The sequence below is a fragment of the Aedes albopictus genome, chromosome 3 (genome assembly GCF_035046485.1).
Source record: "Aedes albopictus strain Foshan chromosome 3, AalbF5, whole genome shotgun sequence".
NCBI lineage: Eukaryota > Metazoa > Arthropoda > Insecta > Diptera > Culicidae > Aedes > Aedes albopictus.
The window spans coordinates 176187025-176209608 of record NC_085138.1 but is presented as its reverse complement, the minus strand read 5'-3'; the positions used below and the strand labels follow the sequence as shown (position 1 = coordinate 176209608).

At 39.2% G+C, this 22584-nt stretch overlaps 2 protein-coding genes and 1 non-coding gene across 4 annotated transcripts in view; 1 reads left to right on the top strand and 2 right to left on the bottom strand.

Annotated features, from left to right (window-relative positions):
- Nucleotides 1-5636: 5636 nt before the first annotated feature.
- On the bottom strand, nucleotides 5637-7108 carry LOC109398936 (uncharacterized). Its single transcript, XR_009995729.1, has 2 exons — nucleotides 6466-7108; nucleotides 5637-6122 (listed from the first exon to the last, which is right to left on the bottom strand). It is a non-coding gene; the product is annotated as an uncharacterized LOC109398936 (transcript).
- Nucleotides 7109-7255: 147 nt separating this feature from the next.
- Nucleotides 7256-22584, top strand: part of LOC109403725 (RING finger protein 44) — a 70368-nt gene continuing 55039 nt past the window's right edge. The window contains exon 1 of one of the 2 annotated variants that reach the window (XM_062843043.1): nucleotides 7256-7400. The gene's annotated coding sequence lies outside the window, so the exon portion shown is untranslated. The remainder of the gene's footprint in view (nucleotides 7401-22584) is intronic. The other variant, XM_062843042.1, reaches the window with a different exon arrangement.
- Nucleotides 16233-22419, bottom strand: LOC134290457 (uncharacterized). The gene is made up of 2 exons (XM_062857602.1): nucleotides 20445-22419; nucleotides 16233-20302 (listed from the first exon to the last, which is right to left on the bottom strand). The coding sequence occupies exons 1-2, from the start codon at nucleotides 22417-22419 to the stop codon at nucleotides 16233-16235; spliced, it is 6045 nt and encodes a 2014-aa protein (XP_062713586.1).

Sequence of the window (22584 nt, the reverse complement as noted above, 5' to 3'; positions counted from 1 at the left end):
ATAGTTCAGTGGAAATTATGCCCATCTATCAGAACACTGAACGAGTATTACTGTCTGCGTTGCTGGTTTGTTTCCATAGATTCAAATCGTGTGATCAATATTGTGTTTGTGTGGTTCTAAACTATTGTATGATTAATTTGAATTTGCCAGCAAAATGTTATTTATTCAGACATGTCGATGATTTTGATTTTTTTTTATAGTTTTTATAGTTAATCATCGGGCAAGATTGAAGTGTAACATATTTGAATGAAGTACGCATTTTAACTCGGAACAATCTGTCACTGGTATTCAAATTCTGCGCCTGTATTTGCTATACATATTTTTCTCAGAAAACATCATGAAAAATACGGCCGCAGATGTTTGTTCACACTGCAATCTGAAAAATATGTTATTCAAATTAACACCATTAAAAAAGCCATCTAGCAAGTAAAACCTCACTATCTTGAAGGCATAATTAATAGTAATACTTTGAATTACATGTTATTCAGTTTCCAGTCTGAACATGACATAATATACACATATAGAATATTGACAACTTGCGTACATTCTTATTTGTACTCGGATTTGTTGAGCTTACGACAAATGCTTCAGTCGCACCCGTTTCCAAGGTAAAACATAAGTATATGCTGTATAAGTTCAAAACAACATTTAACTTCTGTTGTTTCCAAATCATTTGATATTTTAATTTGTGGTTACCTTGTTCGCGGACAGTAGATTTGCCACATTTACCGCTATGAATTTGCGTAGGGGACAATATTTGCAATGTGCAATATATGTTTTGATCCATCCGAGAAAATGTCTCCTTTCTTCAATGTTTAATTTTCGGTAGAATGAGAAAAGATAAGAAAACATCTTCTAAGCTGATTCGGGAGGAAATGGAAAGTGGGATTCCCTTTCAGAACAGACCACCTTTAAGAAAATATAACAGATACATCGTTGCAAATAAGCTATTTTACTTTGTAGTTTCACCAAATTTAATAAATATAAGAAGATCTAACCTGAAAAAACTAATTTCATTTTTTTGGCATCAAACATGTCTGAATAAATTATTTTGCTACATGGTTTATGCCCAAGAACCTAAAATTACGATACTTCGTATCAAAAATTTACTTATTGTTCTTTCAGTATATAAATGAATAAACACTCAACATTAGATGTCAGCCAAACGAATCAGTTTACAATTTTCCTACGCACTTAAGGGACCAAAAAATGTACCAAACTTGGTATGTCGTGTTTGTGTTTGTCGTTTGAAAAGGGGCGAATGGCATTGTTGCAAGTGTGTGAGAGTAACTATCTTGTAGTTTCACGTGTTAAAAGTCTGATAATATATGTGATTATGTTTGAATTTCCTTGCGCTCTCTAGTTTCTATACAGTATTTACTCCGTGTAAATTTTCTATGGTGTATCAATTTAGACGCGTTTGTGACCCAACCTTAAAAGCTAAAAAGCAATATAAAAACAAAAATGATAAGTTCTCTTAATCTTATTTAAGTTACACACGTTCAATAATTCTTGATCAACCTAAAACAATACGTCATGAGCGATTTTCTCAAGTGTGATTGGATTATCAATAGAGGTGAATGTCTTCGTATTATCAGGCTGATCAAACCTCAGGATATCGCGTGTTTGAAACAAAATTTTATTTAAGAAAAAAAAAATAATAATAAGAGGACATATGAGATCAAACAAATATTTGCAGTTGGGAAGTAAAAATCTGATTGAAAATACTAATTTTAATAGATATAAACGTAGGGTCTAGATTGCAAATATTACTTTTTTGTTGTTGTCACAAGTTTCGCGCTGTCTCTGCTTAAAAAAAAATACATGTGGTTTTTGGTTTTGTTCTAAATGATAACGAAAGATTGACCGTTGTGTGCATTTTTGTTTTTCAAAACACTGAGTTTAAACATATTATTTTCGAATATAGTATATTGCACTGGGCTGAAGCATACTTGCTATATTTTTGGGACGTAATTGTGCCAGTAAGTATTTTGAAAAGAAAAATGGAGCCTATTCTGAAATTAAAAATAGTTTGTTCGTCAAAGAAAGAAGGTGTTGAAAAGTTAATTTATGTTTATCGGCGAATTCATTGATTGATATTCTAGGACATTTTGGTAGCAAAGACACACATAAAAATTATAACGTCGTTGGATTTTTTTTTCATGTAAATTTCCAACATTTCCATTTATTGAACAAAGGTGGAAGCAACGAATGAATCGTTATAAGGTTGCAATGATTAACAACAACTGCTACTTACACCGAGTCATTAAGTTCCACTTTCGTCGGGGAAATTTTTTAAGAGCCGACATTTCGAAAGCATGACGGTATGGGTGATGGTTGTCCCGACGTTCATTACATTACGATTGCTGAACCAATGTAGAATAAAATCAATCCTACGTCGAAGCGACAGGTATAATGTAAATCGATAACATCAATTAACCTATTGCCACTACCGTCCCCTTCAGACTTTCGTAGTTCTTATTTATGACGCTACAGAAGCCAGTTATGAATTTTTATGTGACGCCTTTGATTACAACCGCATGTCATTTCAATCAAATCTGATAAAGTCCTTTTTTGAATTCAAGGGCGGAGTTGTCTCTCATTCACAAATTTTCATTTTCAGCGCTTGATGAAGGGTTTCGTCTACTCTCCGTTTGTAAAAAGTACTAGAAGGCACACTCTCTTCTACCATTTACGGATTTTAAAACTGTGCTATTTACAAGAAATTAATCCCTTCGTAAGAAGGCAAAATCAATTAGGATTCTATAAATGCGAAAAAAAATCAGGAAAACCATGATTAAACTGATAGGAAAACAAGAACAATAATCACTGTTGGCAAAGTTTATAAACTCCGCCCCCTGAGAGATGGCCCGATGTCTCACATTAGGTGTAGTGTGTTGCCCACAAACTATCTCCCCTACTATGCGGAGTTCACCAATGATTGAGTAAACGGGAAAGCTTCGTCCACCTCGGTTCAATTGTCGACGAACTTTCGACTAACCCTCATCGTAAGCATTCAATGTGTTGAAATTGATTTGTTATCAGTAGTGATAAGTCTTTCGATTCTCATTTTGTTTTTATATTGTCACACACACACTTGATCATCCTCTCGTCAGTTCTCATTTTTTTCGCTAAACAATATTTCTTGCATTTTTGCTTGATAACCCTTTACCTATTTCTGTCTCATGTTGGTGTGTTGATTTTCTTCTTAACACTTGTTTTCCTCTTCATCTTGTTCATTTCATTCGTCCATGTTTGATTTGCTTTGCTGATTATTATTGTAAAACATACATTTAATAGTTCGATTTTGTACTGTAATGTTATATTTTCCGTGAACCTTTCGCTCCGTTGCGTCAAAGTAAACTGTGCAGTTTACAAACTCACACATGCTTTTGCTATCGTACAAAACTGAAGCACAATGTATAATTTAAAAGTGATGTCTATGGGAGTGTCCGTTTTTATAAGCCTAATAAAAAAACGCTTGAACGCGATGTTCTTTTAAAATTCGACAAACAGTGTTTCAATAAACCGTATGTGGAATTTTCAATTTCATCACTTTGGTCGCGTTTTGGTAATACATATATTTGAAAATTTTGATAATTTAATTATTTACCGTAAACGGTTCTACATTTGAACGTTAAATTATACATGTGCTTGAATTTTGATTAGAAACGTTCAAATTTTCTCCGATAGCGCTCACAGTGCGTTTTTGGTCTTTGAGATATCGTACATTTTAGCGGTTTGTATTTAATTAGTCATCGCCTCTTTGAGAAACGAACCTCGATCAAATATTGCCTCATATTTTCAGTGAGAGTTCGTACACATATAATTAATTGAAAACAATGAAAATGACTATGTAAATAATGCAAAAGTAACAATTCCCCTGCCATATTTTACGGCATTTCAACGATCGATTCAGAATTTGGACCGCGTACTTTCCGGATAATAACTAAAGGTGAGAAAGTGTAAAATACAATTTGTAGATCTTTGTTTGCAATTCAGATTGATGAAATGTTTGTTTTTGTTTTAAAGGACTAGAGTAAATACCTTTCTTTTGGAATGGAATGAATCTCTGTTGCTAAGCAATCAATCCTTTCACTTCGATCGTTGCAATGCCGAAAAATTAGGCTCACAAAAATAATAAATTTAGGATTTGTAATGGCCGATGAATTGACCAGAAAATGTCACGCTTCAAATTAAAATAAAACATTTAAAAAAGGATGTATATCTATAAACTAGAATTGATAATCAGAGTTAAGTTCGTAAATTTAACTCACTGTAGCCATCCTATTATGTCTCGTAGCTGCTTGTGATCGATGATTTGAGTGAAATTCTGATTTTTTAAATGTAAAATAAAAAATAAGTAAACATATCCTGGTTTTGATGCAGATTGTTTGGTTGGTCGTAATATTTGTGTGGTGAATTTGGTACACGGATCGGGTAGATGTGATCTTGGCAGCACTCAACAAAGCGGATCGGTAGATTCATCTTCAAATGAACGTTTAGGTTAGGCTTGCACATTAAGTGCCGTTTTGAGGTTGTGAGTGAAATCAACCCTACGATTGACCTTAGCCGCAGCCGCAGCACAGGACATTGCTGGTTTCACAGCGGACTTTACCTTGGACCTAGACGTTGTTATTATAGCTGAGGAAACTACCGATGAAGGTCCCTTACTATTGTAGGCACTCCTAGCGTTGACGATGGATGCTGAGGTTGGCTTGTTGGTGGATGATTTCGAAGTGTTTAAAGCTGATGATATAGTGACGTTGGATGAAGCAGGCGACGTCCAATGTACAGGTGGTTTTGGCAAAGCGGTGGGCGCTGGAGCATCGTAACATTTGCTACCAGCAAAATGGGAAAAGTTTGGTGGGGAACCAGAAAGAGAACCGGGATATGATCCGGTAGAATTGTTGAAAGGGCCATTACCACCTGGACTTGATCGCTGGCCATTAAAGCTATGATGTCGTCCACTGGGCGAAGTGGAGTTGTAGTAAGTGCCATTTTTACTACTAACGGGTGACGTGGATTGTTGTACTATCGGGATTGCATTCGAAGTCGAAATGCTCCTGAAGTAGGTCGAACTTGGTGACTTCGGTGTTCGGCCTCCATTGCCTCCATTGCTGTTAGTAGCGTTATTACGCTTACTACCGCTACCGCTCAACTGCTGTGGACTGTGATTGTTGAAGAACCGCTCAGCATAACTGCCGTTTCTACCACTTCGGTTGTGCGAGTTTGTCATCTTGGACTTTCACTTTTCTTCCACTTCTTCTCTTGCAGCTCTGAACACTCACTCTGACGTATCAGTCAATTGTTTACGGGTACGATTCCTTGTTTAAAACTATTATCACACTTTATCATTAAATTGTTAAATATAAACTATATTTACTTTGTATTTTCAATTATACTGCTTCAGTTAATGATTACTGTTTTCTTTTAGTGTAATTTTTCTTGTTTTGATATTGTTTTATTATAAAAATATCTCGATACTAAAAGAAAATGCTGGGTACACAACATAACCGAGTGCAGATACACGAATTCATATGTGGTTTTGCGTTCCACTTTGCTTCACGTTACGATTCTCCCACTTTAGCTTCGTTGTTCGCCTTGAAGTGTTTCACCACTATTTTTCAACTGCATACGTGTTTTTACTCCAAGCAAACACCACTAGATCTGTAGTTCAGTGTCTTTCTTTTGATTACCTTTCACTTTCAACTTGAGGGATGGATATTCAACTTTTCACAAATACTTTCCAGAGGTTCCTCATGCATAAATGCAAGGAACCCTATCACAGAAATTGTATGGAATCGGTAAATACCTCCCTTGAGCACTGCAGCTTTCCAAGAACACACTCGTTATCCCTGTTATTTTGACGCAAAAGGTCCGTTTCTTTGTTCTCTTGCTAGCACACTACACTCATATTGATGTGTATTAACATGTGTGTGTGTGAGTGTACGTTCACGTGAGATTGTATGCGTCAACAGTTTGGGTTTCACTAGGCGTTCTTCTCCGCAGGTTCGTCAACTGTTTCCACAGTACAAATTTACGTGATGTAAAATCTGTAGGAAACACTTCCAAAACTCGTAGCAAGTGCGTGTGTAGTAGTGAGGGGCCGTTGTCGCGCTCTATAAAGGTGGAGAGAAAAACATAATGTAAACTAGTTTTGTGTTGAGTTTTTATTGAAGGCTACAATGTAAAAAAATAGATCGAATTCGTGCTAGTGTACGTGAGATTGCATGTTTCGATCGGTAGGGGTACACTGGCCATCCATGTACCACCATCTGAATAAGTTGCTTCGCAAACCCCTGATGTGTTCGAATTTAGCTGCGCTCTTGTGACGTAAAAGAAACAAGATGGCGTCCTTAGAGCAAAAAGATTTTCCTCAAACATGTAGCCTTCGTTTCAACATTTTATAATACATTTCGAAATTATTTCTTATTCACAAAAGAGGAAAACTATTTAGATTACCTTTTAACTAATGCGAGCAAAGAATTGCACACTGAATCAACAAGATCAGATTGGCGCTTGCCTTTCTACGTTTCGGGCTATCTCACTCCCTTTGACTGTATTTTCCAATTTTTCATGAGTTGTAACATCAAATTACGAAGATAGTACTATTTTAACTTCTTCTTGCCAATCACATACATTTGTTACACGATTTGAATTTCTAGATTTACTGTATTTCGCATCAATTGATGAGATTTTAAAAACTACACTATTCGAAACAAGACTTTTCCACTGACAGGAATTTTTGAGATGCATTAAAACAGTTTACCAGCCCAACAATAAGCAAACTTTCTAATATACTTCCAAATTTGCACGGGTTTCACTAGATCTTTGACACTCACTGACTCTTTTCCAATCTTTTCCGACTCAAACTGGACGAGGGAGGCCTCACGATCACTCTGACGCTCTCTGCCTCGTTTCTGCGATCTGTTCACATTGACTCTCTTCTTGCAACTGGCAAGGTTGTGAACGGGCGAGCTCAATCGACCCGTTTAGGTAGGGATTCACATTCATTACCCACCACTATTTAGGGTTGCCTGTGTCGACGATGTGGTGCATTATATTGTACACCAGATAGCGCCTTGATACAAACATGATTTGATTCTGATATTTGAACGTTTTATTGGTTTTATTTATTTGTTAGCTTAATTAAACTATGAAACAAAACATAAACTTTTTGGACTGTCACTTAAGTTTTCTTATAAAGTCGCTGGTACAATCAATAAACCTCCGTTACTGAAAGCGTTACCAGCCGTTACCTAATGGTTATATGAATGAGGCGAAAAAGCTCGGTTTCCACCCCACCACAACTGTACATGGGGCGAGCTTGAAAATTTATTGATGAAAATGAAAATTACATCTGTCATTCATTCAGTTCGCAGAAAACACAAAGAGAGGTAATGGTCGCTCGTATTCGTCGATATTTTTCCAAAAAATGGCTATTCATTCTGTTTTAAACTGGGTAATTGTTGTCTCAAAGTGTAGCTAAGTTGTTTTGCTTGCGTTTGATAGTATCGAAAGCCGTGGAAAAGTTCCGTTAAGTTGTGAAAATTGCGCTCGAAAAAAGTTGATTCAGGCTGTATGGAAAAGTGATCCGCACCTACAAGTTTTGTCAGTGGATCAATATATTGTGTTTTTTTATGTACATAAGCTGCGGACCGAGCTGTGAAGCAGTCTCACACGCCTCTTTCTATACATAAAAGCTGTCTTTAATGGCTGTTCTGCTGTATGGTTATGTAGCGTAATCACCATCGATGACGACAAAATTATGCTTGTGAGCGTTCGGAAAATTAAGCAGTGCCTATCATTTTACATTGTTATAGGAAATTCAGTCGTTACGGTACTAATCGAAAAAAAGAAAAGAAGACGAAGACAAGTACCATATTCCCATTGTATTACTGTGATATTTTAGTTATTGTTTACGAAAAGCATGCGAAAGTGAATATTGCTGTGTTTGTGTAATAGCGCTTAGAAGAATTGATTGAATCACATGAAGACTGTGAATGATTCTATATCAAGTAAAAAGGTGATTGCAAAGAAGAGCTAAAAGTTCAATGCTATAGAATAAGTCTGCTTGTTCCAAGGAAATCGAGTGGTGAATCAAAAGCGTAAAACAGAAAGAAAGAATGAAAACAGTAAGTTGCTTAAATTTATTGTTCACCTTGTTGTTTCTTTGTTGAGAGTAGGTATCGTGGCTGATACAAAAAAAAATGCAGACGGTAAGATGGTCGATGTTAAAGTATGGCTGCTGACGCTGAGTTGTTTATGAATAAAAGGCAATCATACAATTAACCATTTTGAAGCAGATATAAATTACTTCTGCACGCAGTTTAATTTGAAGATAATTGGCATATTTTGGCCATATTTTCTAAAAATAGGAATCTGTTAAAATAGAGAGTCCAGATACCTAAATAAAATTAGATTGCCAAAATCGCAGCAATGCATATTAGCACACATATTTACCGAATTATTGACTGTTCATTTAGTTCCTGGCCCTGAAGTTTGTTACAAAATTTAAATGTTCATAAAACACCTTGACACTGTACAGTGCATACAAACGTTTTTTCCCTTTTTTTAAAGTAAAATCATCATTTGTAAAGTTCAACAATGCAAGCCTTTACTCAGATTCTAAACATCTAGTTTTAGTGATTTTATTCAGATTTGAAGTTATTAGGAAGACCGAATCAAAATTTCATACACTCCTAATTTGCAATCAATTGGAGTTTAGTTATTTTCAGTCATGACCTGATTATATTCACCTGCTTTTGACGACCCAAACTAACGAATCAGCTGTATACTGGCATGAACATATTATTTATGATCAGCAAATAATTCAGCCTGGAAAACGGTGCAGTGTCTACCGAGTATGTCGCCTTAGCTCTCTAGATTAGACACCTTTGAGAAGAAATGTATGAGTGTAACAAAATATTATGATGGTGACTGATACACTTCTTTCCAGATAGCCAGACGTCCACTTTTTCACAAGAAGAACATTGTGTTTAAACTTTCATATGTGGAAAATTACAAGCAATCGTAAGATCACTTGGAGCAAGGAAAACTTTCTTATTTCTATTCTTTTAGTGCATGCACTGCACAGCCAGTACATATTGAAAAGCTGTTTTCGTCCATCTCTCATTACTTAACATAATGACGACTTTTGCTGCTGTTTAAAACTAACTACTTCACTAAACATTCGGATCTGTTGTTTTTTGTTTCGATTTGATTCACACACAAATCTAAACATATTCTTCGGCCCTTTCCGGCAGGACGACAACCGGCACAAAAGTCAGCGAAAAACATAGCTGCGGCCAATTCATAACTTCCGTTCTCGAGATCTGATTGTGAAAACTGCACTGCGTAGTGACGAGTTAGCTCCAACCTTCATTTTGCACTACAGTTCACCTAACCATTTTACATTCAGTGAAATTAATGTTTGAACAAAATGTTACGAAAAAATAGCACCGCATACCAAAATATTCTAACGTTCACATTAAAATTCTCCGAGCACGAGCAAAACCTTGACAGCTAAATTCAAAACGTCCACGCGTAAAGCCTGCAGTGATATTTTCAAAGATCACCTTGTGTCGATCAGGCGTTTTTGAGAATCCGTTTGGAGATGGTTGCGGTAAATAAACCGAACAACAAAACGTATTTCCTGCTGAGATTCCCAACAGATATGTTAATTAACAGCACATAGATTTCTGGTAGTTAGTCCAGAAACGAGTGTAGCGGTAATTGTGTTATTGATAAGAACACTTTCTCGAGGTATGACACGCGAGTTTGCAATTTCCTTTTTACTGAATATAGCAAACATCGAGTTCACAGAGTTTCCTAGTTAGAAATTTCCCTTACGAAAGTTAGGTTCTTGGACTTGGAGACCTGTTTTGCTACTCTCCGCATCGATTAATGTGACGCTAGCTTCTATGCCGTTAAAAAGTTAATCGCAAAAATATTGCATAGCAAATAGCATCTGAGTAATTCTCGCTGAAACCAGGCCGCCATTTACATAAAGTCTGGGATTTCAATTTTTTCTTGCTTATTCGCTAGAATATGATAAAAAAGGATGAAAACCACTTTGGTTGGGTTAAATTGATGGACCCCTCGCTTGACAAGGGGCTGACAAGGTGACAAAAATGACGATTTCTCATCAAATTGTACCTAATTTATCGTATATCTCAAAATTTAATGTAATAGCATGTACAAAACTTCACTTCTCTATGAAGGGAAAGTATAGACCTTTCATTTGAAGTTGAAAAATGTTTAACAGCCATCTTGGATTTGGTCGCCATTTTGAATTTTATCATTAAATTGCGATTTTCGCTGTGTTCGCAACCACCGATTTCAAATCCGAACTCTTCATTAGAAACCTGAGAATCTAAGCTTTCCAAAACATTCAAAAACTTAGGTGTGCATTGACCGCAACAATGATATATTGATGAAAACATTAGGCGACCTCCTATTCTCCCATACATTCTCACGCACGCATCTGATCTATAAGATTTAGCTATATGCTATCTTCGGGCAAGTTGCTTCATTTTTGTTGGCAATTTTTTCCAATAATGTGACATTAGGGTAGTCAAAATGGTTCTCAAGATCACAATGTCATTTTTTTACCACAGAGAAACAGACGTCACACTCTCATCCCTTCCCATGGATCACCTAGTTAACGGTTGATTCAAATATGCATTAGTAGTTTCTCTGTGTTTTTACTGTTTCCATATAGAGCAATGAAAAGCACTTAATTTTAAACAACTTTCGTGTCCCAAATTGATTTCTCTGATAGATTCAGAGATATTTTATTTAAAACAATACACACTGATCTTTCACCTTACGCCTGGCATTCACGCACCAATGTGTGAACCCTCAGTCAATCATATCCCTCCGACGGTTGTAGGACAAAAGGTCGACCCTCGACCAGCCAAAGAGTGGTGGGACAAAAAGTGAAATAAATATTTGTAACGGCCTTATTGTATAACATACACATATCATCCTTTTAAACAATGGCAGTTCTTTGGAATAAGATATTTACGGCTATAGGCGTGATTACCATTACTGATGTTTCCTATATAATTTTGCCTTCTTTGAAAATAGCTGTTCTTTCTAGTAATGCTTTTTGACTTTTTGTCACGTACTTACTAATAATGTAATTGTTCATAATATTTTGCCTTCTTTTAAAATAGTTCGTTCTTTCGACAGTTATTTTATATTTGACTTAAGATATTTCCAAAGAGATCTCCCTTAAGGATCTACTAAAATATCAAAAAAGTAGAGATCTACGTCACGTTTTAATTTTAGATCAACCTCTAGTTCAATGTACTTATTAGACATTGCATTTTTTGATACTTTATACGTAATGCTTCTATTCATTTTGACCATTTCTTTTTTATTCCATCCAAATATTCATATTGATTATGATTGACGAAAAATATTTATGGTGAACATCAGTATCTGCAGTGCATACTTGAATAAATTTGAAATCCACTTCTCGAACCTAACGAATCCTGGTCCCTTCAGATGTATTACTAACTACAGCCTTTGAGGTTTTTTTTTCTTTCAACCTTCTTGCTTTCGACGTTTTATCCTAGTTACAGGGCTCTACAGAAGGGTCGATTTGGAAACCGCAAAATCCGCGCCAAGCCAAATGAAATCCGCGCCGAGGTCACCAAATCCGCTCCAGTACAAAAACATATGGTTTTGATGAATCAAACTCATATAATACAAGAATTTTTTTGAGAAAATTTACTATTCGTGACATTTGTTGAAATACATATGAAGAGTATTTCTATTAAAAAAATTAGAACAAGAGTTTGAGAAACGTTGAAGGCAAATTAAAGTTTTTTTGAATTGATTTAAAATTTTTTGATTAATAGTTCCTTGATTGCTTACTAATCAGGATTCAACGAGAATAGAATTTGCTGCAACAGTTTCAAAAAAGGAGCATTCTTGACGAAACTTTTGAATTAATTTATAGTCAACATAATGGTAGAAATCTTGAAAAAAGTCTGGAGTAAGTCATAAAAGCTGGTTCGGAAAAATTGTATGATCATTTTCAGAAACTTTTGAGAAATTCATGGATTACTTTTTGTAGACATTTATATTGCGAAGATACAAATGGAATAATACTACTGCAATTTTTGTTTAAATGACCAATACATTTTAATCCCAAGGGAAATATTTCTGAAAAAGGATAAACTATAAAAATGTCTGAAAAGTTCAAACATTAGGCAAAAGGGGTAAAAACGTATTATTTCGAGAAAATATTATAAAAAGAGTTTCTGGCCACACCTAACCCGTGGAAATTCAGTGAAGATTTCAGTGAAAATGACCTCAGTCATAGGAATCCGAAAACATCGACGATTTCTTCAAGTATTCTGCAAAAAAATACTTCAAAAAATCTACCAAGGAACCCTTTAATAACTGTACCTGCAACGAGTAATTCGATTGGAAATCAAAGAGAAATTTTATCATGACTGCAGAAGTTTACGTATTTTCAGATTAACTTTATCAGAGTTTTGAGTGAAAAAATCGATTCGACAGAAGTTCGACTATTAACTGATTCAAGAATTTAGTCAATTTCGTCATTATGGAACTCTTCCATAATGAATCAATTAAATCCTTCATGTTTTTTAAACTTTCGATAAAAATTCTTATGATTAATATTCTTTCTAGAGTAATTCTAAAGCTTTTTCTATGAAATTCTTTAAAACATCTAGAACGCCTTCTCAAACGGAATTTCAAACATTTTACGACATAGTGTGTCATAAAATCAATTAGATTGATTTTTTAAAACACACACACAGTCTACAAAACCAATGACTTTGTTTACCAGATTCTGCAAAATTTCTAACGAAATTCCACCAAATGTTTACCCGAAATTTCCGGTACTTTTTTTTGCAAATTCCAAATTCTTTTGACACGCGAAAATCGATTTTTCTCCCAAACCGTGCGTCGGGCGTACGTCGGGCAAAGTGCGCTGGATAGAGGGCCAGATCCGCTGCCCAGCGCACTACGTCCAACGTTAGATTTCACGTATGGATTTGGAGAAAACTTGATTGTCGCGTGTGGGGGAACTTGAGGTTTCAACCGCGACGACAATAACATTGTTTTTAGTCATGCGCAATATTCCTAAACTGTTATTTAAAAAAAAACATTTTTTTTTATTGTTTCATGTTATTCCAATACTTGGATAACATGATTTTAATACTGTTTTTTTATGTGCACAATGCTTCGAACAATCGTAACTTCCATCACAACATTGAATTTTCAGAGTGCAAATCTACGTAGGGTATCGCGCCACTTGGGCGGTGGCTTCTATTTTTGTCTGTTTTCCGCTATAACTCAGTCAAATTTGAACAGACGAATATAGAAGCTACCGCCTAAGTGGCGCGATACCCTACGTAGATTTGCTCTATTTGAAAATTCAATGTTGTGATGGAAGTTACGATTGTTCAAAGCATTGTGCACATACGTAACAGTATTAAAATCATGTAATCCAAGAATTGGAATAACATTATGAAATGATGCAAATCTGTGTGAAGCGAAGTCGTCGCAAATAAGGTAGATAAATTGAAAATAACATTACTACCTCTGTTCTGCAGAACTTAAACTTTTTAAAGTTTTTCATGGAAGTTTTGACCCCAAACTGTAATGAAATACTGTAGGACTTAATATATGCAAGCGTAATAAAACTGCAGTAAAGCTTCCGAACTGCTTTCATCAAGCAATCATGCGACTTTTTTCAAAATTTGTCTTATGATGTTTTAAAAACATCAGGATAAGACCCAGTTTCTAGGATTTTAATGTAAAGTAGTGCAATGATTTCAGAAAAAGGTGTCATATATGTTATTACCAGATCTGTTGGAATGTTAGCATAGCCTCTGTTTTGTTTTGCTATTGAGCTGGCTTATTTACGTACTTCATTAACGCAGGCCTCAAAAATATTGAACTATCAACTTGTTTTACAGTGTTTAAAATATCGCAGTTGCTGCTCGGAAGTTGATTCGCCAAATTATTCCCGATACAGGAGAAAAAAAAACTGGTATAATCACTTCTGCAAAATCACGATCTGAATTTAAATAATTGCCATCAATTCGTCATTTTATTCGTTCATTTATTTTAGTGCGGCTAAATATTTGGGTCTAGTTCTTCCATACAATAGAATGGCTTGAACTACGTATTTAAAAATTAAAAAATTTTCATAGTCTACTGCCTTTTGCAGATAATTTTGGAAATATAGATTTTATCATAGAAAAGGGCCCTATGTACGAAAATATAAGAGATGCGAGTTTGTCGTCTTGGACAAAAATGTGTAACATATTAAGTACAAAAAGTGTTCAGAACAACATATTCCGAAAAAAAAACCAGGAACTAAAATTCTACACACTTGCCAAAGTTAGGTCCGATGCACGGATTTTGAGAAAAAATCTATTTTTGCTCGCACTGCATCTGAAATCGGGACACAAAAGTACGGCTTGGTACGGCTGTAACTTTGCAATAATTCGGTAAAATTGCCCAAACAATTTATTGACGGAAAACTTTTTGATATATGTTTATTACAATAGTTTACAAAATAAAACGAAAGTCGTGAACTTCTATCAACGACCAAAGTTTTTGAAGCATAATTTAGCGCTGATTTCGAAACCGTGCTTAAAAAAATTTAAAGCAGAACAGTTTTTGAGGTTTAGCTCAATATTGAGTTTTACAACTTTTTAAAATATAAAATTTAATAAAACTCAAATATCTTGCGTTTTGTTCAACTAATTTTAAATCTTTTTCCATGAATTAAAAGCTGAATATAATACCATTCGATCATCTGAATGCAGGTTTTGCGTCGGATTGATGAAATTCAAGATATTAGCGAGTATTGGAGACGATCTCCTTAAATTTTAGCAATTTTTCCAAAAATATATGAAGAAATGTATTTTTTTCAATAAGAAAAAAAACAATTTAAAAATTCTTTCTCAACGTTTATTTGACATATCATATGTAGGCGAGTTACAGTAAAAAAATTCAGCTCAATCGTAGCATTGAATACGGAGAATGAGATGTGTGAAGTAAGCGACTTTGCTTAAAAATGGAACAAAAATCGATTTCAAATCTTCAACCTTGTATGGAAAGTCGAAAAAAATTTCCGGTCTACTGTAATTTTTTTTCCTTCGCGTTTTCGAACTCAGGGCATGATTCTACATCAAAAACGATCATCAGCTTACCGAGTTCAAAAATGCTGTAAACTAGTGTTATTTGTGTCAAACTTTATTGTAATCGGTGCATTACTTAAACATATGGCTGAAAAACAAAAAGACAGGCTTTCAAGCATTTTTGTACAATAAATGACATTTGCATGACATTTTTAATAAAGCTGACAAGCTAAATAAGGTGTTGGACAAAATTTTTTCGTGCACATTCTATTGTTTCATTGCTACAACAAAAAGTACTGCACCGATTTTCATGAAATTTGTCTGCAGATGTTTCCAGACCAAGTTTATCCGTATTCCTGTGTTCCGATTATTGCGGATACAGTTTTTTTTGGCAGGAAACTGACGATAGATCGTCGGTTTTCTGAAATAGGGACACAACTAAAAAATGTGAATTTTCAGAATAAGCGTGTTCGGACAGGGAAGGGAAACGATTTTGATAGCAGCTAACACGCAGCTTCAAAGCTGAAATATATTGAATTTAATCAGTTGCGTCCAATGATATACAGTATTACCTTACATTTTCGTTTTCTTCTTTATTGTGTCTGGTCCGAACTGATTTCTTTTGTGTTTGCATGTACTGTCCTAGATTTAATAAATTCATTTCAATTTAGCTCTCTTTTTTGTTAGGCTACACTTACTTGCATGTAACTGGTATTTGCGTGGACTACTGATTAAGAGTAAACTAACTGCCGTACTACTTAGAACCGTACTAATAGTTTTAGCTAGAATAGGTTTAGGAGTAAGTTTCAAATAGCACGTAAGAAAAATGCATGTTTTAGAAATTCACCTAGGTTTTACAATTCAGTTTGATTTCTGACTCTCACGGCTGCTTACGAATAGTTATTATAATAAATTCACTCAGTAGTAATATCAATAAATTAACGCAATTCACTTAGTGTTAACTTCACATGCAAAGCAGGTCAATAGTTCTTGTCGGTTTTTCTCGGTTTATGCTCCACATGACACTTCACCACGCTGTCTGTTGGCCTGACGTCTATGCTGATATGGCTGTCATCTGGGGTGGTACTGAACTCACTCAGCTGCCGGGCGAATATGCCCAGTGGTTTCGCAACATACCCCCGCCCGTGTAGTTCCGGACCGCCCAGATGTCCGAAGGTCCAGAGGCGCCAGCTTGACTGCGGGCCGACTTACTAAACCGTTCTTCGTTTGCACAACTGCACGTCGAACTTGTCCATCTGCTGCCGTAGACACATCCACAATCCGACCTCGTAACCAACCGTTCCGCTTACCCTCATCTATGACAAGTACAAGATCCCCTGGTTCTAACGGCTTGACTGACTCGAACCACTTAATACGTCTCGCGATGGTTGGCAAGTATTCACGAATGCATCGACGCCAAAACTGATCCGCCAAGAACTGCGCCAAACGCCAACTGTCACGTAAACTGCTTCCGACGGTATTCAAAGAACTGGCTGGTTGATTGACACCCTTGGTTCCGTAAAGGAGAAAGTGGTTCGGCGTTAAGGCCTCCTGTTCTGAAGACTCCAGTGGAATATAGGTCAGGGGCCTGGAGTTGACAACCGACTCTGCTTCTGTGATGACTGTCTGTAGCACCTCGTCGCTTGGAGAATGTGGGTGTTCTATTATCGCTGTCATTGCTGTCTTTACTGAGCGCACCATGCGCTCCCACGATCCGCCCATATGCGGAGCCGAGGGCGGGTTGAAATCCCATCTGGTTGCTGAATTGGTGAAAGTCGTCGCACAGTCTTCGTGGATATCCTGGATCTGCTTCGACAAAAGGTTGCTGGCTCCCACAAAGTTTGTTCCGTTGTCGCTGTAGAAAACATCTGGAGAACCGCGCCGAGATACGAAACGCCTTATTGCCATTATGCACGATTGGGTAGACAGACTGTGCACCAACTCCACATGAACGGCACGAATCGCTAGACACGTGAACAGTGCCACCCATCTTTTCTCCAAACTGCGTCCGCGTTTGACCTGAATCGGCCCGAAATAGTCCACTCCGGTGTGCGTAAATGGACGAACACATCCAGTAACTCGTGCCTCTGGTAGTGGTGCCATAGTAGGTGGTTGTGGGACAGCTTTCTTGACGCGACACAGCATACACTGCCTCGACACCTGACGGACTAAGTTCCGCAAACCTGGTATCCAAAACCGCTGACGTATCTCGTTGCAAACTGTCTCTCCATTTCCATGTAGAAATCGTCGATGATAATCGTCAACAACAAGATACGTTACATGATGCTTCTTCTGTAGTGGAATCGGGTACTTCGCATCTGCAGAAATCGCTGGGGCTGCGCTGAGTCTACTGTTCATTCTGATGACACCGGTTTCGTCGATAAAGGGGGACAGTCGATACAGATGGCTGGACTTTGGAATTGATACTGGGCAATCGAGTTCCGATAAGTTGCGTTGTAAAACAGCATACTCGTCTGGAAACGTTTCAGTTTGTACCTGTCGCCACAGGAGATTTTCGGCATCATACAAATCCTTCTGTGTCAAACGGTTTGGTTTGGACGCTTTTTCCCCTTTGAATCGTCGTACTGCCTGCAGAACGGTAGCTGTAGTTCTCAGTAGTCGGTTCCAATTAGAGAATCTTGAGACGTCGATGAGCGGTTGCAGGATAGTGCTGTGAAACAGGAAAGTTGCGCGTAGCTCGATGTCTGTCTCCACTTTACGAGAAGGCTCTACTGGCCACTGCTCTGGCGGTCTGAATAGGAACTCTGGTGCTTTATACCATGGATTCTTCGGGTCAAACCTTGGCCCGTCCTTCCACTTAGTAGCCGCATCCGCCGCGTTCAGTCTAGAAGGCACGTAATGCCACTCATCAACGCTGGTTGTCGTGAGAATCTCTCCCACACGAAATGCCACAAACTGATGATAACGTCGACTATCGGATCGTAACCAACACAGTACAGTAGATGAATCAGACCAGAGATAGCGCTTAGTGATCTGGATGTCCAGCGAAGTCAGCACCGAGTCTAGCAACCTTGTTCCTATCATCGCTGATTGGAGCTCAAGACGAGGCACAGAAAGTGGTTTTAAGGGAGCAACCTTCGTTTTGGCTGCAACAAGCGCACATCGAGGTTCTCCGTTACCGACAATACGAAGATAGAGGACTGCTGCACAAGCGACTTCACTCGCATCCACGAACAAATGAGCTTCCACATTTTCGATTGTAGAAGGATCGACACTCTTGAAGAAACAGCGCGGCACTGCTACTTCCTCCAGCCGCTGCATGTACTGACACCAACTAATCCACCTTTCATGTAGTTCTTCTGGAATTGCTTCATCCCAATCCGCACCGGATCTCCAAATCTGCTGCATGAGATTTTTTCCGTGTACGACAAAGTGGGAAATCAATCCCAGCGGATCAAACAAGGACATTACAGTACGCAGAACTTGACGTTTGGTGGGCATCGTCGAACTAGTAACCAGCGTCCTGATCTCTTCGTTGATACTGCTCAAATCGAAGGTGAAAATGTCCTCGGCAGGCTTCCAGACTAGACCCAGTACACGTTCGGACTCTGAAGACTTATCCAGATTCATTGAAACTTCCTGTGGTGCACCGCGTTCGCCAATTCTCTCAAGAACTTCAGTTGAGTTGGAGCAGAAATTGCGAATTTCAAATCCTGCCTGGGAGTGGATGTATTTTACTTCGTTGATCAGTGTCACAGCCTCTTCTTCCGTATCCACACTGTCCAGAAAATCGTCCACGTAATGGTTGTCTGTCACTGATTTAGCAGCCCTGGGAGAAGTTTTGGCAAACTGTTTCGCATTTTCATTCTTCACAAACTGCGCCAAGCTGGGAGAACATGTAGCCCCGAAGGTAGCAACGTCCATCACATAGATCTGCGGTGGCGATTCTGGATGTGGTCTGAACAGGAAACGTTGTGACTGTCTGTCTTCATCACGGATGCGGATCTGATGAAACATCTCCTTTATATCGCCAACAATGGCAATATTCCTCTGTCTGAAGCGTAGTAGAACTGACATCAGTGCCACTAGAAGGTCTGGACCTTTAAGCAGCATGTCATTGAACGATACTCCTCCAGCTCTGGCCTTGGCATCCCATATCAGTCTCACCTTGGCCGGGTTTTTCGGATTCTGTACAACGCCCAGTGGTAGATACCAGACTCTAGATGGTTCCGTAGACTGCAGCTCCTCAGGTGTAATTCGATGAGCATATCCCTTGGCCTCATAGTCTGCAATCTGCTCTTTCACCTTCTCTTCAAGTATTGGATCCTTACTCAACCGTTTTTCCAAAGCGTTCAGCCGTCTCACTGCCATTGGGTAACTGTCCGGGAAACTGATGTGATCGAACCTCCATAATAGTCCCGTTTCGAAAGCACCGTTCACCCGTCGAGTTGTTGCTTCCATGATTTCCCGCGCTCGTGTGTCTTCTTTGGGTTCTGGTTTTACTGTAACACTGGATTCCTCAACTGCGAAAAATTGTTTCATCCACTGATGTAGTTCTCTATTTCCAAGTTCGCCGTCCAGATGGAGATTCAGCTGTTCTATGACTGTACTACTACCCGAGCTTTTCCCGAAGATACACCAACCGAGGCGTGTTTTCGTAGCAACTGGCTCGTTGTCTTTTCCCTCTCGAAGACGCAGCGAAGTCAGCAATCGGACATGTTCGATTCCGATGATGATGCCAGGGGCAGCATCCGCATAACTGCGAACTGGCAAACCTTTTAGGTGATGGTAGGAACGCTGCAACTCATCGTAGCACATAGTCTGTCTCGGCAGCCGAAGAGCCTGTACTGTTCGGACGTTGTGGAGTTTAAACTTCTTGCCTTCACCGCTGATGACAATACTGATTCGTTGCGATTCCTTCTCCTCTCTCGATATATTTCCGGTCCAACTTAAACAGAAACCGTCCGTAGGACCGTGAATACCCAGCGCCTTCGCGATGCCGGATTCAAGAAGCGTAGATGAAGACCCGTCATCCAAGAAAGCGTAGGTTTTGACCTGCTGACCGTTACCGTGGATGGTTACCGGTATATACCGGAACAGCGAGTAGGTCATCGAACTGTGACGATTGTGGTGCACTACAGTTTTTGGATCCACGGTGGATCGTGAAGCTTCAGCCACTTCGGTGTTTCCCAGCAGGACCACTTGCAAAAGAGTGCAGAAGTTTATGGTGAAATGTTTTGCACCCATCTACGCCGCATTCCTTCCTAGCACGACAGGGCCATCGACGATGAGGCACAAGACAACTTCGGCACAAGTTCTTCAGCTTCACAGCTTTCCATCTACCGTCAATGTCAAGTGCCTTAAACTGTATACAATCCGCTATCTCGTGACTTGGTTTGTCGCAATACAGACATGTCCTATTCGCTGATTCCTTCAGCTGTTTGCCTACGTTGACTGACGACGACTTTCTTTCCTGTTGGTCCTCTGTATGAACGTACAGCTTCGGTTTCTCCTTTCCAATTTTACTCGGTTTGGAACTAGTTGCGAGGCTATCGATGGGAAGCGTAACATCCGAGGCCATCACTACTATCTCGGACATGAATGCGCTAAATGCCGCCAGGTTGACATAAGCGCATCTACTTTTATGGTACGACCACTGCATTTTAAGCTGAGGGGGCAATTTCTCAACTAACTCGTGGAGTAACGAGGGATTCCATAAATGATCAGCTAAATTTGCGATTGACATGTGATCCACAACATTCTGAACCGCTAGACCAAATGTGATCTGTGATTGCAAATTATCGGACTTCGGAGAAGGAACTGCGCGTAACTTTTGAAGAAGAGAGTGGATCAATACTTCTGGCCGCCCATATAACCTTCGCAATATGTCAATCACGAATGGCACCGACTGTGGCATCAACAACCGGCTCTTCACTGCTTCTAGCGCGTTACCTTTCAAGCAACGTTGTAAACGCGCTAAGTTCTCCGAATCACTAAACCCGCAGGCCTTCGTAGAGTTGCAGAATGAGCTATAGAATAACGGCCAATCCTGCGGGTCGCCAGAGAAATTTGGGAGTTCTCGGGGCATCACTTGTCTCGCTGCCAGTTGTTCGTTGGATGGTCCCCGTCGTACTGTTGCTGCTCGTTGTTGAGGTTGGCCTACCGAAGGGGTACTGTAATCTGCAGAATTTGGCATCTCGACCTGAGTTGGTGCAACGCTGGCTGGAGGTGGCACGGGGTGATTGAAACCGGCCGGAACTCGCCTGCTGTTGACGAACATTGGTGCAGCTTGCGTTGGAACTGCCGATGTAGGCCCATACACACCATCGCCACCAGCACCGACGCTGATAGGGTTACTGTTCATCCACGTTGAACTGCAAGCGGAAGTCAGCACAGCACTCACTATGGGAATCGACGAAACAGGATATTGCAAAGGATGCGGGTGTACTCCAGCGAAAGAGGATGCTGATGGCCCGGGTTGATTCTGACCCAACGGTGGCATTGGTATATAACTGTTACCAGAATCAAACGGGTTGTTTGCCATAGAATTTCCCACCACAATTGTCCCAACCCCAACTGAAGTCGCAACTGTATTATTGCCACACCCTAACGTACCTCTACTGGTGATTGGAACATTATACGATGTAGAGACTGACTCGAAAGGTAGCACGTTAAACGACTGGTGGGGGTAACTGATCGACGGGGGAGCACTTTTATTTTTCAGTGGAGCAGACGTTGGTCGCGTTGAAATGAAGGAGCTTATTCCCACCGGGGAATCGTATTGGGTCAACGATGTACTTACCGGTGGCTCCCGAATTGCTATTTGCTTACGTGAAACAAATTTACCGGTATCCAGCAGTTCAGGAATAACACTTCCATCCGTGGGTCCGGTCCTTCCGAAATCATCCGTAGAATTCGGCGTGGAAGTCGACGTTGGAGTAGGGGCAATTATCACCGGAATATTTCCAGTATTTGCTGTCGTGAGCCCGGGTGTGGTCATGGCTGGTGCTGTTACGGAGATAGATGCCGGAATCGTCGACTGCTGAGCTGCTTCTGGAACTACGGCCGATGGCGAAATGTTGCTGGATTGCGCTACTGTCACTTGTTGTGATGCGCCGACTTCCTGTCCACTAAGCCACGACTGTACCTTCTCACGACTAGCTCGACTGCTCAGTCCCGATCTCCTACTGACTCCATCCTCCGCACCATCTGCTTCTGCGAGAAGTAAAGCATACTTCTGCTTTAGAAAATTCTCCTCCTCTTCGGCGATTTTCTTTCTCGCAGCCACCTGAGCTGCCTCCTCCTCCAGAATCCTCATCCTGATTACCTTCTGCTCCTCCAGCATTCTCAGACTGAGTTCTATACGGGATGAACGATGACTTGCTGACGAACGACCAACTGACGAATGGCAAACGGAGCCTTCCACCTGCGGGCGACATCGATCGCACTTCCAGGTTCGATTCGGATCTGCGATTGAATCCGT

Excerpts from the sequence above, each read along its gene's own strand:
- LOC134290457 (XM_062857602.1), bottom strand. The coding sequence starts at position 22,419 with ATGAGGATTCTGGAGGAGGAGGCAGCTCAGGTGGCTGCGAGAAAGAAA. Across the intron at positions 20,303-20,444 it reads TAAGGCACTTGACATTGACG|TGGTCCTGCTGGGAAACACC; the intron begins GTAGATGGAAAG and ends CTCTTTTGCAAG.